The following is a 17133-nucleotide window of genomic DNA, read 5'->3' as shown; positions in this document are numbered from 1 at the left end:
GGGAAATCTGGAGAAATTTGGGGAAATCCAGAGGGATTTAGGGGAATTTGAGGGAAATTTAGGTGAATCCAGGGAGATTTGGGGAAATTTGAGGGAAATCCAGAAAGATTTGGGGGAAATTTGGGGAAATTCCAGGGAAATTTGGGGGAATCCAGGGACATTTGGGAGAATCCAGAGGGATTTGGGGGAATTTGAGGGAAACCCAGAGGGATTTTGGGAAAATTTGGTGGAATTCCAGGGAAATTTGGGGGAATCCAGAGGGATTTGGGGGAAATTTGGGGGGATTCCAGGGAAATTTGGGGGGGTTGGGTGAATGCAGAGGGATTTGGGGAAATTTGAGGGAAATTTGGGGAAATCCAGGGAGATTTGGGGGAAATTTGGAAGAAATTTGGGGGAATTCCAGGGAAATTTGGGAAAATTCCAGGGAGGATTGGAGGAGGGGAGGGGTCGGGGATGGGTTTGGGTCCCGGGATTTGGGGACAGGGATGGGAATTTGGGATTTGGGATGGAGATCTGGGGACACTGGGATGGGGATTTGGGGTCGGGATTTGGGATTTGGGGACACTGGGATGGGGATTTGGGACACTGGGATGGGGATTTGGGGTCGGGATTTGGGATTTGGGACACTGGGATGGGGATTTGGGACACTGGGATGGGGATTTGGGGTCGGGATTTGGGATTTGGGACACTGGGATGGGGATTTGGGACACTGGGATGGGGATTTGGGACACTGGGATGGGGATTTGGGGTCGGGATTTGGGATTTGGGGACACTGGGATGGGGATTTGGGACACTGGGATGGGGATTTGGGGTCGGGATTTGGGATTTGGGACACTGGGATGGGGATTTGGGGTCGGGATTTGGGATTTGGGACACTGGGATGGGGATTTGGGGTCGGGATTTGGAATTTGGGACACTGGGATGGGGATTTGGGGTCGGGATTTGGGATTTGGGACATTGGGGACACTGGGACATTGGGGATTTGGGGACATTGGGGACACAGGGATGGGGATTTCGGGGTCGTTATTTGGGATTTGGGGACATTGAGGACACTGGGACATTGGGGACATTTGGGGACATTGAGGACACTGGGACACTGGGGATTTGGGGTCGTGCTTTGGGATTTGGGGACATTGAGGACACTGGGACATTGGGGATTTGGGGTCGTGCTTTGGGATTTGGGGACACCGGAGCCACCCTCGGGTGACCCCGGCGCTGTCCCCGCGGCCTCACGTGACAAACACGTGACACACACGTGACACGCGCCACACGTGACAGGCACGTGACCCCAGGTGACACCGCGCCACCGCGAGCGGCCACGTGAGGGCGCCCCAGGGGGCGTGGCCTCACAGGAGGCAGCGAATAGCTGCAGGTGCTGCGGTGGGGGGGCGTGGCCACAGGCGCGCCTATCACGCGATAGGTCCTATGCCGGCACAGCTGACCAATAGAAGAGCAGAGCTGCTGCAACCACGCCTCCTCATCAAGAAGACTTTCATTTCAACCAATCGCGGAGCGGGAATCGCGATGAAAGACAGCGGCCGGCTGCCAATGGGAGGCGCGAGCCTCACGGACCAATCAGCGCGGGGGAGGCGGAGCGGCGCGGCCAATCAGCGCGAGGGGGCGGGGCCGGCGCGGCGCCGTTACCGCCCGGGAAAGGGGAGGAGGCGCCGCCATCATGAGCTACGGTGAGGGGAGGGGGCGGCACCGGGACGGGAGGGACCGCGGGCACCGGGAGCGGCCCGCACCGGGAGGGGCCGGCGGGGTCCGTCAGGGGCGGCGGGATCCTCCAGGGGCTCGCTGGGGTTGGTGAGGAGCGGGAACCGTGAGGGGCGGCGGGTCCGTGAGGGACTCGGTGGGGTCGGTGAGGAGCGGGAACCGTGAGGGGCGGCGGGAACCGTGAGGGGCGATGGAACCGTGAGGGGCCGCTGGGGTCGGTGAGGGGCGGGAACCGTGAGGGGCGGCGGGAACCGTGAGGGGCGGCGGGATCCGTGAGGGGCGGCGGGTCCGTGAGGGGCGGTGGAACCGTGAGGGGCGGCGGGGTCAGTGAGGGGCGGCGGGTCCGTGAGGGGCGGCGGGGTCAGTGAGGGGCGGCGGGCGGGGCGGGAGCCCTGAGGGGCTCGGCGGGAGCCGTGAGGGGAGAGCGGAGGGATTGGGAACGGAGTGGCTCTCTGAGGGACCGGGGGGACACCGGGACACGGAGATGTCCGTGAGGGACCGGGGGAGACACCGGGAGTGTCTGTGAGGGATCGGGGGGGACACCGGGAGTGTCTGTGAGGGATCGGGGGGGACACCGGGACCGGGGGTGGCCGTGAGGGACACCGGAGGGACGTGAGGGACCGGGGGTGTCTGTGAGGGACCGGGGGTGACCGTGAGGTACCCGGGGTGGCTCTGAGGAACCGGGGGGACACCGGGGCCGGGGATGTCCCTGAGGGACCGGGGGTGTCCGGGAAGGCCCGTCCGGGGGCACCGGGAACGTGGGGGACACGAGCGGCACCGGGACAGCCCCAATTCCTGGGAGTTCGATCCCAATCCCGGGATTTGATCCAAAAACCGGGATTTGATCCTGATCCAGCTCCGTTCGGGTCTCCCGGTCCCGCTTTGGGCATTCCCAAATTCCCGGGAATTTGATCCCAAAGCCGGGATTTTCTCCCAGGCCGGCCCCGTTCGCCTGTCCCGGTAATTCCCGGTTCCGTCCCAGCCCGGGTTTATTCCCGGCCCAACCCCTCCCGAGCCGTTTCAATCCCATTTTCCCCCGTTTCAATCCCATTTTTCCCGGTTTTTATCCCATTTTTTCCCGGTTTTTATCCCATTTTCCCCCGTTTTTATCCCATTTTTTCCCCGTTTTTATCCGGTTTTCCCCCGTTTTCCCGTGAATCCTGTCCCGTTCCCTCACCTGGGCCACACCTGGCAGCGATTCCCGCAATATTCCCGGAGAATTCCCACCCGGAGGCAGGGAAGGAGCGCCCAAACCCCTTAATTGGGCTGTTGTGCTAATGAGGAGCCGCTAATTAGGGCCGAAATTACACCGGGGAATGAGGACAGACAGCAACAGAAGGAACGGGATCCAACTCCCGTTTTTTCCCCATTTTTCCCCTGATTTTCCCCATTTTTTCCCATTTTTTTTCTTGTTCTTTCCCACTTCCCTCTCGTTTTCCCATTTTTCCCCCATTTTTCCCCCATTTTTCTCCCATTTTTCCCCCATTTCCCCCCCATTTCCCCCCCATTTTTCTCCCATTTTTCTCCCATTTTTCTCCCATTTTTCCCATTTTTTACAATTTTTTCCCCATTTCCCCCAGTTTTTCCCATTTTTCTCTCATTCTTTCCCATTTTTTCCAATTTTTTCCCCATTTCCCCCAGTTTTCCCCATTTTTCTCTCATTCTTTCCCATTTTTTTTCCTGCTTTTCCCTGGTTTTCCCCATATTTTCCCATCTCTCCCATTTTTCCCCATTTTTTCCCCATTTCCCCCCCATTCATTCCCAATTTTTTTCCCCATTTTTCCCACTTCTCCCTTGTTTTTTTCCCCAATTTCTCAGCAGGAATTTCCATTTCCTGACAATCCCCAAACCCTCAGGGCTGGGAATCCTTCCCGGCTTGGATGGAAATTCGGGATTTGGGGCTCCCGGGGCCGATTCCCAACGGATTTGGGGGGAATTTGGGGGATTTTGGGAGCCTAACTGGGATTTTGCTGTTTTTTAGGGTACGGAGATTGGAATTCGGGCTCGAGCAGAGGCAAGTCTGGGAATTCCCTCCCCCTGGATCCCTCTGGATCCATCCCCAGATCCCTTGGGAAGCTCCCACCTCTCCCTTCCCCCATTTTAGTCCCAAATTCCCGCCGGATCCAACCAAAAATCCAAATTTTTGGAAGGGGGAAACGGCTCTGAGTTCAGAATTGGGGATTTTTGGGGTCCCTTCCACCATTCCGTGGGAACGACCCCAGATTCCATGGGAACGACCCCAGATTCCATGGGAACGACCCCAGATTCCATGGGAACGACCCCAAATTCCATGGGAACGACCCCAAATTCCGTGGGAAGGATCCCAGGTTTCATGGGAATGACCCCAGATTCCATGGGAACGACCCCAGATTCCATGGGAATGATCCCAAATTCCATGGGAACGCCCCCAAATTCCATGGGAACGACCACAAATTCCATGGGAACGACCCCAGATTCCATGGGAACGATCCCAAATTCCATGGGAATGACCCCAGATTCATGGGAACGACCCCAGATTCCATGGGAACGACCCCAGATTCATGGGAACGACCCCAGATTCCATGGGAACGACCCCAGATTCCATGGGAACGCCCCCAAATTCCATGGGAACACCCCCAAATTCCATGGGAACGACCCCAGATTCCATGGGAACGCCCCCAAATTCCATGGGAACACCCCCAAATTCCATGGGAACGACCCCAGATTCCATGGGAGTGATCCCTAAGTCCATAGGAATGCCCCCAAATTCCTGGGAATGATCCCAAATTTCCCGGGAATGACCCCAGATTCCGTGGGAATGACCCCAGATTCCGTGGGAAGGATCCCAGGTTTTATGGGAATGACCCCAAATTCCGTGGGAATGATCCCAGATTTCATGGGAATGATCCCAAATTCCATGGGAATGATCCCAAAGTCCTTGGGAACGACCCCAGATTCCATGGGAGTAATCCCAAATTCCATGGGAGTGATCCCAAATTCCATGGGAATGATCCCAGATTCCATGGGAATGATCCCAGATTCCTGGGAATGATCCCAAATTCCGTGGGAAGGATCCCAGATCTCATGGGAGTGATCCCAAATTCCTGGGAATGATCCCAAATTCCATGGGGACGACCCCAAATTCCATGGGAGTGATCCCTAAATCCATAGCAATGCCCCCAAATTCCTGGGAATGATCCCAAATTCCGTGGGAATGATCCCAGATTCCATGGGAACGACCCCAAATTCCATGGGGATGACCCCAAATTCCATGGGGATGACCCCAAATTCCATGGGAATGATCCCAAATTCCATGGGAATTATCCCAGATTCCATGGGAATGACCCCAAATTCCATGGGAGTGATCCCTAAGTCCATAGGAATGATCCCAAATTCCTGGGAACGACCCCAGATTCCATGGGAACGACCCCAAATTCCATGGGAACGACCCCAGATTCCATGGGAACGACCCCAAATTCCATGGGAACGACCCCAGATTCCATGGGAACGATCCCAAATTCCATGGAACGCCCCTAAATTCCATGGGATTGATCCCTAAGTCCATAGGAATGCCCCCAAATTCCTGGGAATGACCCCAGATTCCATGGGAATGATCCCAGATTTCATGGGAACGCCCCCAAATTCCATGGGAGTGATCCTTAAGTCCATAGGATTGATCCCAAATTCCTGGGAATGACCCCAAATTCCATGGGAATGACCCCAGATTCCATGGGAATGATCCCAAATTCCATGGGAGTGATCCCTAAGTCCATAGGAATGATCCCAAATTCCTGGGAATGACCCCAGATTCCATGGGAATGATCCCAAATTCCATGGGAGTGATACCTAAGTCCATAGGAATGATCCCAAATTCCATGGGAATGACCCCAGATTCCTGAGAAATTCTGAATTCCCGGTGAATCCGGACGAATCCCAGTGAATCCTGAATTCCTGATAATCCCTAGTAAATCCCAAATTCCTGGTGAATCCCAGTGCATCCCAAGTTCCTAATAATTCCCAGTAAATCCCAAATTCCTGATAAATCCCGGTGAATCCTGAATTTCTGATAATTCCCAGTAAATCCCAAATTCCTGGTGAATCCTGGTGAATCCCAAATTCCTGATAATTCCCGGTAAATCCTGAATTCTTGGTGAATCCTGAATTGCTGATAATTCCCAGTAAATCCCAAATTCCTGGTGAATCCCAGTAAATCCCAAATTCCTGATAATTCCCAGTAAATCCCAAATTCCTGATGAATCCCGGTGAATCCCAAATCCCTGATAATTCCCAGGAAATCCCGAATTCCTGGTGGATACCGGGGAATCCCAAATTCCTGGTAATTCCCAGTAAATCCCAAATTCCGGGTGGATCGCGGTGCATGCCGAATTCCGGGTGGATCCCATTGGATCCGGGTGGATCCAGGTGGATCGCGGTGCATGCCGGATTCCGGGTGGATCCCGTTGGATCCGGGTGGATCGCGGTGCATGCCGGATTCCCGGTGGATCCCGGTGGATCCGGGTGGATCGCGGTGCATGCCGAATTCCGGGTGGATCCCAGTGGATCCGGGTGGATCGCGGTGCATGCCGAATTCCGGGTGGATCCCAGTGGATCCCAGTGGATCCGGGTGGATCACGGTGAATGCTGAATTCCGGGTGGATCCCGGTGGATCCGGGTGGATCCGGGTGGATCGCGGTGCATGCCGGATTCTGGGTGGATCCCGGTGGATCCGGGTGGATCCGGGTGGATCGCGGTGCATGCCGAATTCCGGGTGGATCCGGGTGGATTGCGGTGCATGCCGAATTCCGGGTGGATCCCGTTGGATCCCTGGGTGGATCGCGGTGCATGCCGAATTCCGGGTGGATCCGGGTGGATCCGGGTGGATCGCGGTGCATGCCGAATTCCGGGTGGATCCCGGTGGATCCGGGTGGATCGCGGTGCATGCCGAATTCCAGGTGGATCCTGTTGGATCTGGGTGGATCCGGGTGGATCGCGGTGCATGCCGGATTCCGGGTGGATCCGGGTGGATCCGGGTGGATCCTGGTGGATCGCGGTGCATGCCGAATTCCGGGTGGATCCCATTGGATCCGGGTGGATCCAGGTGGATCGCGGTGCATGCCGGATTCCGGGTGGATCCCGTTGGATCCGGGTGGATCCGGGTGGATCGCGGTGCATGCCGAATTCCGGGTGGATCCCGGTGGATCCCGTTGGATCCGGGTGGATCGTGGTGCATGCCGAATTCCGGGTGGATCCGCGTGGATCCGGGTGGATCGCGGTGCATGCCGAATTCCGGGTGGATCTGGGTGGATCTGGGTGGATCGCGGTGCATGCCGGATTCCGGGTGGATCCTGTTGGATCCGGGTGGATCCGTGTGGATTGCGGTGCATGCCGAATTCCGGGTGGATCCGGGTGGATCGCGGTGCATGCCGGATTCCGGGTGGATCCCGGTGGATCCCGGTGGATCCGTGTGGATCCGGGTGGATCGCGGTGCATGCCGGATTCCAGGTGGATCCCGGTGGATGCGGGTGGATGCGGGTGGATCGCGGTGGATCCGGGTGGATCCGTGTGGATCGTGGTGCATGCCGGATTCCGGGTGGATCCCGGTGGATCCGGGTGGATCGCGGTGCATGCCGGATCCCGTTGGATCCGCGTGGATCCGGGTGGATCGCGGTGCATGCCGAATTCCGGGTGGATCGCGGTGGATCCGTGTGGATCCCGGGTGGATCCCGTTGGATCCGTGTGGATCGCGGTGCATCCCCGCAGGGTTCGAGGGCTATGGCTACGGCTACGGCTACGGCCCGGAGGGCTCCGGGGCCTTGGGCCTGGGCGGCGCCGGCGGCGGCGGCTCCTGGGAGCCGGGCAGCTCCGAGCCCGACGGCGCCCCCGGGGGCGGCAGCGGCGCCGGGAAGCAGCGGCAGGAGCCGGGAGCCGGGATGGAGCACGAGGGGCTGCAGGCACGGGGCTACGGCAGCGCCCCCGACAGGTGGGAATGGGATTGGGAATGGGATTGGGATTGGGAATGTGGGATGGGAATGGGGGATTGGGAATGGGAATGGGAATGGGAATGGGGAGCTGGGATGGAGCACGAGGGGCTGCAGGCACAGGGCTACGGCAGCGCCCCCGACAGGTGGGAATGGGATTGGGAATGTGGGATTGGGATTGGGATTGGGATTGGGAATGGGGGATTGGGACTGTGGGATTGGGATTGGGAATGGGGGAGCCGGGATGGAGCACGAGGGGCTGCAGGCACGGGGCTACGGGAGCGCCCCCGACAGGTGGGAATGGGATTGGGAATGGGATTGGGATTGGGATTGGGATTGGGAATGGGGGATTGGGACTGTGGGATTGGGATTGGGAATGGGGGAGCCGGGATGGAGCACGAGGGGCTGCAGGCACGGGGCTACGGCAGCGCCCCCGACAGGTGGGAATGGGATTGGGAATGGGAATGGGGGATTGGGATTGGGGAGCCGGGATGGAGCACGAGGGGCTGCAGGGACGGGGCTACGGCAGCGCCCCCGACAGGTGGGAATGGGATTGGGAATGTGGGATTGGGAATGTGGGATTGGGGGATTGGGAATGGGAATGGGATTGGGATTGGGAATGGGATTGGGATGGGAATGGGGGATTGGGATTGGGAATGGGGGAGCCGGGATGGAGCACGAGGGGCTGCAGGCACGGGGCTACGGGAGCGCCTCCGACAGGTGGGAATGGGATTGGGAATGGGGGATTGGGATTGGGAGCCGGGATGGAGCACGAGGGGCTGCAGGGACGGGGCTACGGCAGCGCCCCCGACAGGTGGGAATGTGGGAATGTGGGATTGGGAATGGGAATGGGAATGGGATTGGGGGATTGGGATTGGGGGATTGGGAATGGGGGAGCCGGGATGGAGCACGAGGGGCGGCAGGCACGGGGCTATGGGAGCGCCCCCGACAGGTGGGAATGGGAATGGGATTGGGAATGGGATTGGGATGGGAATGGGGGATTGGGAATGGGGGATTGGGAATGGGAATGGGATTGGGATTGGGGGATTGGGATTGGGAATGTGGGATTGGGATTGGGATTGGGATTGTGAATGGGGGAGCCGGGATGGAGCACGAGGGGCTGCAGGCATGGGGCTACGGGAGTGCCCCCGACAGGTGGGAATGGGATTGGGAATGGGAATGGGATTGGGAATGGGAATGGGGGATTGGGAATGGGGGATTGGGAATGGGGGATTGGGAATGGGAATGGGATTGGGAATGGGGGAGCCGGGATGGAGCACGAGGGGCTGCAGGCACAGGGCTACGGGAGCGCCCCCGACAGGTGGGAATGGGAATGGGAATGGGATTGGGAATGGGAATGGGAATGGGATTGGGGGATTGGGATTGGGGGATTGGGAATGGGGGAGCCAGGCTGGAGCACGAGGGGCTGCAGGGACGGGGCTACGGGAGCGCCCCCGACAGGTGGGAATGGGATTGGAAATGTGGGATTGGGAATGGGATTGGGATTGGGAATGGGATTGGGAATGGGGGAGCCGGGATGGAGCACGAGGGGCTGCAGGCACGGGGCTACGGGAGTGCCCCCGACAGGTGGGAATGGGATTGGGAATGGGATTGGGAATGGAGGATTGGGAATGGGAATGGGATTAGAAATGTGGGAATATGGGAATGGGGGATTGGGAATGTGGGAGTGGGGGATTGGGAATGTGGAAATGGGGAATTGGGGGATTGGGAATGGGGTTGGGATTGGGGGAGCTGGGATCCACCCCAAGCACGGGGGGCTGCAGGGATTGGGAATGGGGGATTGGGAATGGGGGATTGGGAATGGGGGATTGGGAATGGGAATGAGGGATTGGGAATGGGGGATTGGGAATGGGGGATTGGGAATGGGGGATTGGGAATGGGAATGGGGGATTGGGGATGGGAATGGGGGATTGGGAATGGGGGATTGGGAATGGGGGATTGGGAATGGGAATGGGGGATTGGGAATGGGGGATTGGGAATGGGAATGGGGGATTGGGGATGGGGGATTGGGAATGGGGGATAGGGAATGGGGGATTGGGGATGGGAATTGGGGATGGGAATGGGGGATTGGGGATGGGAATAGGAAAGGGAATGGGGGATTGGGATGGGAATGGGGGATTGGGAATGGGAGTGGGATTGGAGGAGCAGAAGGGGCTCCGGAACACCCGGGCCCCATTTCCTTGGGAATAAAGGGGATCCCAGTCCCTCAGATCCCAGTCCGTCAGATCCCAGTCCCTCAGACCTTTTCTCTTGGAAATCCCCAACCCTTGGAACCATTTCTTTGGGAATTCCCAAAAACCCCCACAGCTCCCTTTTCCCCTTGGAAAAGCCCAGAATTCCCAAATTTCCCCTCTCAGGTCCCAGAATTCCCAAATTTTCCCCTCAGATCCCAGAATTCCCAAATTTTCCTCTCAGATCCCAGAATTCCCAAATTTCCCCCCCTCAGATCCCAGAATTCCCAAATTTCCCCTCTCAGGTCCCAGAATTCCCAAATTTCCCCCCTCAGGTCCCAAAATTCCCAAATCTCCCCTCAGGTCCCAGAATTCCCAAATTTCCCCTCAGGTCCCAGAATTCCCAATTTCCCCTCAGATCCCAGAATTCCCAAATCTCCCCTCAGATCCCAGAATTCCCAAATTTCCCCTCAGGTACCAGAATTCCCAAATTCCCCCTCAGATCCCAGAATTCCCAAATTTCCCCTCTCAGATCCCAGAATACCCAAATTCCCCCTCTCAGGTCCCAGAATTCCCAAATTTCCCCCCTCAGATCCCAGAATTCCCAAATTTCCCCCCTCAGATCCCAGAATTCCCAAATTTCCCCCTCTCAGATCCCAGAATTCCCAAATTTCCCCCTCTCAGGTCCCAGAATTCCCAAATTTCCCCTCAGGTACCAGAATTCCCAAATTTCCCCTCAGGTCCCAGAATTCCCAAATTTCCCCCCCTCAGGTACGATCCCTACGAATCCTACGGCGACTCGCGGCTGAACGACCACCGGGATCTGTACCGGGCCGCCTTCGACTACCCCGGCGATTATCCCAACGATTATCCCGGCGATTATCCCAACGATTATCCCGGGGATTATCCCAATGATTATTCCAACGATTACCCTGATTATCCCAACAATTACCCCAACAATTATCCCAACGATTACCCCAACGATTACCCCAACGATTACCCCAACGATTACCCCAACGATTACCCCGATTATCCCAACGAATCCGAGCCCGACGCCAGCGAGTTCTACGGGCGCCCTCCCCCTCGGGAGCAGCACTTCCCGGGCGGATTCCGGGCGGGCTGGGCGGGCCGGGAGCGGGGCCCGTGCCCGGGCGTGCCCTGGCGGGGGGGCTGGGCCGAGCCCCGCGGCCCCGCCCGGCGCCTCCCGTCGCTGCTCTCGGCCCGCATCCTGCCCGAGCCCGGCGCCGCCCGCGGCCCCAAGAGGCTCCGCCGGCCCTGGAGGCTCTGGGACGCCGACTGCAGGGTGAGTGCGGCCGGGGGCCGGCCCTTCCTCCCGGCTTTCCCCGCTTTTCCGGGAGTTTCCCTGGGGTTTACGGGAGTTTCTGTGATTTTCTGTGGTTTTCCATGATTTTCTGAGGTTTTTCTGTGGGTTTCCATGGCTTTTTCATGAGTTTCCATGGGTTTTCCATGAGTTTCCATGGTTTTTACATGACTTTTCCATGGTTTTCCGTGGTTTTCCATGATTTTCCATGGTCTTCCATGGTTTTTCCGTGATATTCCGAGGTTTTTCCGTGCTTTTCAGGAGTTTTCTGTGAGTTTCCATGGGTTTTCCATGAGTTTTCCATGCTTTTCCGTGGTTTTCCATGGTTTTTCCATGATTTTTCCATGGTTTTCAGTGGTTTTCCATGGTTTTACGAGGTTTTTCCGTGGTTTCCATGGTTTTCTATGAGTTTCTCTGGTTTTCCATGAGTTTCCATGGTTTTCCATGAGTTTTCCATGAGTTTCTCTGGTTTTCCATGAGTTTCCATGGGTTTTACATGACTTTTCCATGGTTTTCCGTGGTTTTCCATGATTTTCCGTGATTTTCCGAGGTTTTTCCATGATTTTCTGAGGTTTTTCCGTGGTTTCCATGGGTTTTCCATGAGTTTGAACGGTTTCTACATGACTCTTCCATGGTTTTCTGTGGTTTTCCATGGGTTTTCCATGAGTTTCCATGCTTTTTGCAGAATTTTTCTGTGGTTTTTCGTAGTTTTCCGTGATTTTCCGAGGTTTTTCCATGGTTTCCATGCCTTTTCCATGAGTTTCCATGGTTTTTACATAACTTTTCCATGGTTTTCCGTGGTTTTCCACGGTTTTTCCGTGATTTTCCAACGTTTTTCCGTGGTTTCCATGGGTTTTCCATCAGCTTTCATGGTTTCTACATTATTTTTCCATGGCTTTCCATAGTTTTCCATGATTTTCCAAGATTTTTCTGTGGTTTACAGGAGTTTTTCATGAGTTTCCGTGGTTTTTATGGGATTTTTTGTGGTTTTCCGTGGTTTTCCGTGATTTTCTGAGGTTTTTCTGTGGTTTTCCATGGGTTTTTCATGAGTTTCCATGGGTTTTCCATGAGTTTTCCATGGTTTTCCATGCTTTTCCATGAGTTTCCATGGTTTTTCCATGACTTTTCCATGGTTTTCCGTGGTTTTCCAGGAGTTTCTCTGGTTTTCCGTGAGTTTCCGTGGGTTTTACAGGATCTTTCCATGATTTTCCATGGTTTTTCCATGATTTTCCGAGGTTTTTCTGTGGTTTTCCATGGGTTTTCCATGAGTTTTCCATAATATTCTCTGGTTTTCCATGAGTTTCCATGGTTTTCCATGACTTTTCCATGGTTTTCCGTGCTTTTCCATGAGTTTCCGTGGGTTTTACAGGATTTTTCCGTGGTTTCCATGGCTTTCCATGAGTTTCCATGGGTTTTCCATGAGTTTCCATGGGTTTTACATGACTTTTCCATGGTTTTTACATGACTTTTCCATAGTTTACCGTGGTTTTCCATGATTTTTTGTGGCTTTTCTGTCATTTTCCAAGGTTTTTCCATGAGTTTCCATGGGTTTTCCATCAGTTTCTCTGGTTTTCCATGAGCTTCCATGGTTTTTACAGGATTTTTCCATGGTTTTCCATGATTTTCCGATGTCTTTCCATGATTTTACAGGCTTTTCCGTGGTTTCCATGGGTTTTCCATGAGTTTCTCTGGTTTTCCACGAGTTTCCATGGTTTTTCCATGATTTTCTGAGGTTTTTCCATGGATTTCCATGGGTTTTCCAGGAGTTTCTCTGGTTTTCCATGATTATCCAAGGTTTTTCTGTGATTTTCCGAGGTTTTTCCGTGGTTTCCATGGGCTTTCCATGAGTTTCCATGGTTTTTACAGGATTTTTTCAGTGGATTTCCACGATTTTCCATGATTTTCTGAGGTTTTTCTGTGGTTTCCATGGGTTTTCCATGAGTTTCCAAGGTTTTTTTCAGGATTTTTCTATGGTTTTCCGAGGTTTTTCCGCGGTTTCCATGGGTTTTCCATGAGTTTCTCTGGTTTTCCATGAGTTTCCATGGTTTTTTACAGGATTTTTCCATGATTTTCCGAGGTTTTTCCATGATTTTCTGAGGTTTTTCCGTGGTTTCCATGAGTTTTCCATGAGTTTCTCTGGTTTTCCATGAGTTTCCATGGTCTTTCCATGATTTTTCCATGATTTTCCAAGGTTTTTCCGTGGTTTCTATGAGTTTTCCATGATTTTCTCTGGTTTTCCAGGAGTTTCTCTGGTTTTCCATGAGTTTCCATGGTTTTTCCATGATTTTTCCATGGTTTTCCATGATTTTCCGAGGTTTCTCCGTGGTTTCCATGAGTTTCCATGAGTCTTCCATGAGTTTTCCTGGTTTTCCCATGATTATTCTCTGGTTTTTCTGTGGTCTTCCCATGGTTTTCCATGATAATTCCATGATTTTTCCATGGTTTTTCCCCCAAGTTTCCCCCAATTTCCCCCCAGTTTTCCCTGATTTTCTCCCAATTTTCTCCCAAATTTTCTCCAATTTCTCCTCAATTTCCCCCCAATTTTCTCCCATTTTTTTCCTCATTTCTCCCCCATTTTCTCCCAATTTTCTCCCAATTTTTCTCTGATTTCCCCCCAATGTTCCCCCCATTTTCCCCCCATTTTCCTCAATTTTCTCCCAGTTTTGTCCCAGTTTTCTCCTGATTATCTCCTGATTATCTCCCAAGTTTTCTCCATTTTCCCCCCAAATTCCCCCCATTTTTTTCCCATTTCCCCCCCAATTTTCCCCCCAAATTTTCCCCAATTTCCCCCCAATTTTCTCCTAATTTTTCTCCAATTTCTCCTCAATTTCTCCTCAATTTCCCCCAATTTTTCTCTGGTTTCCCCAAATTTTCCTCAATTCCCCCCAGTTTTTCCCCCAATTTCTCCTGATTTTTCTCCCAATTTTCTCCCAGTTTTTCTCCCAATTTCCTCCCAATTTCCCCCATTCCCCCCATTTTCCCCAATTTCCCCCATTTTTCCCCAAATTCCCCCATTCTCTCCCCAATTTCCCCCCATTTCCCCCCCAATTCCCCCCAATTTCCCCCAGTTCCCCCCAGTTTCCCCCAATTTCCCCCCATTTCCCCCCAATCCCACCCCCCAATTTCCCCCACTTCCCCCCCATTTCCCCCCCAATTCCCCCCAATTTCCCCAATCCCACCCCCCAATTTCCCCCAGTTTCCCGACTCTCTCCCTCTCTCTCCCCATTTCCCCCCCAATCCCACCCCCAATTTCCCCCCAATCCCACCCCCCATTTCCCCCAGTTTCCCCCCCAATTTCCCCCCATTTCCCCCCCAATCCCCCTCCCCAATTCCCCCCCAGTTTCCCACCCCCTCTCTCCCGCTCTCTCCCCCATTTCCCCAATCCCCCTCCCCAATCTCCCCCCCAGTTTCCCACCCACTCTCTTCTGCTCTCTCCCCCAATTCCCCCCAATTCCCCTCCCCAATCCCACCCCCCAATCCCCCTCCCCAATCTCTCCCCCCCAGTTTCCCACCCACCCACTCTCTCCCGCTCTCTCCCCCAATCCCCCTCCCCAATTCCCCCCCAGTTTCCCACCCCCTCTCTCCCGCTCTCTCTCCATTTCCCCCCAATCCCCCTCCCCAATTCCCCCCCGGTTTCCCACCCCCTCTCTCCCGCTCTCTCCCCCATTTCCCCCCCAATCTCCCCCCCCACTTCCCCCCCATTTCCCCCCCAATCCCACTCCCCAATTTCCCCCCAATCCCCCTCCCCAATCTCTCCCCCCGGTTTCCCACCCCCTCTCTCCCGCTCTCTCCCCCAATCCCCCTCCCCAATTTCCCCCCAGTTTCCCCCACTCTCTCCTGCTCTCTCCCCCAATTCCCCCCAATCCCCCTCCCCATTTCCCCCCAATCCCCCTCCCCAATCTCCCCCCCAGTTTCCCACCCACCCCCTCTGTCCCGCTCTCTCCCCGCAGCCCCAGCGCAAGCGGCCCCGCCGGGACTCTCTGGGGCGGCGGCGGCCGCAGCCGGGCGGCTCCGAGGAGAGGAACGCGCGCACCGACGGCTCCGACAACTCCAGCTCCGACAACGGTCAGGGGGGGTTGGGATTTATCAAAAATTCCTGGGTTTGGGAATTCTGGGATTGCAGCTCCGACAACTCCAGCTCCGACAACGGTCAGGGGGGGTGGGATTTATCAAAAATTCCTGGGTTTGGGAATTCTGGGATTGCAGCTCCGACAACTCCAGCTCCGACAACGGTCAGGGGGGGATGGGATTTATCAAAAATTCCTGGTTTTGGGAATTCTGGGATTGCGGCTCCGACAGCTCCAGCTCCGACAACGGTCAGGGGGGATGGGATTCCTGGTTTTGGGAATTCTGGGATTGCAGCTCTGACAACGGTCAGCGGGGGGTTTGGGATCTAATTCCTGGTTTTGGGAATTCTGGGATTGCAGCTCCGACAACGGTCAGGGGGGGGTTTGGGATCTATCAAAAATTCCTGGTTTTGGGAATTCTGGGATTGCAGCTCCGACAGCTCCAGCTCCGACAACGGTCAGGGGGGTTGGGATCTAATTCCTGGTTTGGGAATTCTGGGATTGCAGCTCCGACAACGGTCAGGGGGGTTGGGATCCGGGATTGACTCCACATTCCTGGTTTGGGAATTCTGGGATTGCAGCTCCGACAACGGTCAGGGGGTTTGGGATTTGGGATTTATCAAAAATTCCTGGTTTGGGAATTCTGGGATTGCAGCTCCGACAAGTCCAGCTCCGACAACGGTCAGGGGGAGTTTGGGATCTGGGATTCCTGATTTTGGGAATTCTGGGATTGCAGCTCCGACAGCTCCAGCTCCGACAACGGTCAGCGGGGGGTTTGGGATCTGGGATCTAATTCCTGGTTTTGGGAATTCTGGGATTGCAGCTCCGACAGCTCCAGCTCCGACAACGGTCAGGGGGGATGGGATTTATCAAAAATTCCTGGTTTTGGGAATTCTGGGATTGCAGCTCCGACAGCTCCAGCTCCGACAACGGTCAGCGGGGGGTTTGGGATCTGAGATCTAATTCCTGGTTTTGGGAATTCTGGGATTGCAGCTCCGACAGCTCCAGCTCCGACAACGGTCAGGGGGGTTGGGATCTGGGAATTACTGGTTTTGGGAATTCTGGGATTGCAGCTCCGACAACGGTCAGGGGGGGGTTTGGGATCTAATTCCTGGTTTTGGGAATTCTGGGATTGCAGCTCCGACAGCTCCAGCTCCGACAACGGTCAGGGGGGGTTGGGATCTGGGATCTAATTCCTGGTTTTGGGAATTCTGGGATTGCAGCTCCGACAACGGTCAGGGGGGTTTGGGATTTGGGATCTAATTCCTGATTTTGGGAATTCTGGGATTGCAGCTCCAACAGCTCCAGCTCCGACAACGGTCAGGGGGGGTTGGGATCTGGGATTGACCCCACATTCCTGGTTTGGGAATTCTGGGATTGCAGCTCCGACAGCTCCAGCTCCGACAACGGTCAGGGGGGGTTTGGGATCTAATTCCTGATTTTGGGAATTCTGGGATTGCAGCTCCGACAACGGTCAGGGGGGGTTGGGATCTAATTCCTGGTTTGGGAATTCTGGGATTGCAGCTCCGACAGCTCCAGCTCCGACAACGGTCAGCGGGGTTGGGATCTAATTCCTGGTTTTGGGAATTCTGGGATTGCAGCTCCGACAGCTCCAGCTCCGACAACGGTCAGGGGGTTGGGATTTGGGATTTATCAAAAATTCCTGGTTTGGGAATTCTGGGATTGCAGCTCCGACAGCTCCAGCTCCGACAACGGTCAGGGGGGATGGGATTTGGGATTGACCCCACATTCCTGATTTTGGGAATTCTGGGATTGCAGCTCCGACAACGGTCAGGGGGGGTTTGGGATCTAATTCCTGATTTTGGGGGGGAATTCTGGGATTGCAGCTCCTACAGCTCCAGCTCCGACAGCGGTCACGG

The 17133-nt window shown here is 55.1% G+C and overlaps 1 protein-coding gene across 22 annotated transcripts in view; it reads left to right on the top strand.

Annotated features, from left to right (window-relative positions):
- Nucleotides 1-1606: 1606 nt before the first annotated feature.
- Nucleotides 1607-17133, top strand: part of LOC132340942 (A-kinase anchor protein 8-like) — a 41243-nt gene continuing 25716 nt past the window's right edge. For 18 of the 22 annotated variants that reach the window (XR_009490048.1, XR_009490047.1, XR_009490038.1 and 15 more), the window contains exons 1-5: nt 1607-1685; nt 3698-3730; nt 7456-7675; nt 10637-11168; nt 15137-15251. Coding sequence is in view for 5 of the 22 variants with exons in the window: in XM_059872165.1 (XP_059728148.1) it covers nt 1676-1685; nt 3698-3730; nt 7456-7675; nt 10637-11168; nt 15137-15251 (910 nt within the window). In the remaining 17 variants the exon portion in view is untranslated. Of the gene's footprint in view, nt 1686-3697; nt 3731-7455; nt 7676-7913; nt 7968-8058; nt 8114-8433; nt 8488-9205; nt 9261-10636; nt 11169-15136; nt 15252-17133 lie in introns of those variants that run through there. The other 4 variants (XM_059872168.1, XM_059872169.1, XM_059872167.1 and 1 more) reach the window with 4 other exon arrangements.

The sequence above is a fragment of the Haemorhous mexicanus genome, chromosome 34 (genome assembly GCF_027477595.1).
Source record: "Haemorhous mexicanus isolate bHaeMex1 chromosome 34, bHaeMex1.pri, whole genome shotgun sequence".
In the NCBI taxonomy this organism is placed as follows: domain Eukaryota; kingdom Metazoa; phylum Chordata; class Aves; order Passeriformes; family Fringillidae; genus Haemorhous; species Haemorhous mexicanus.
Note: the sequence above shows the minus strand (reverse complement) of the source record. Positions and strands in the feature narration are given on the sequence as shown.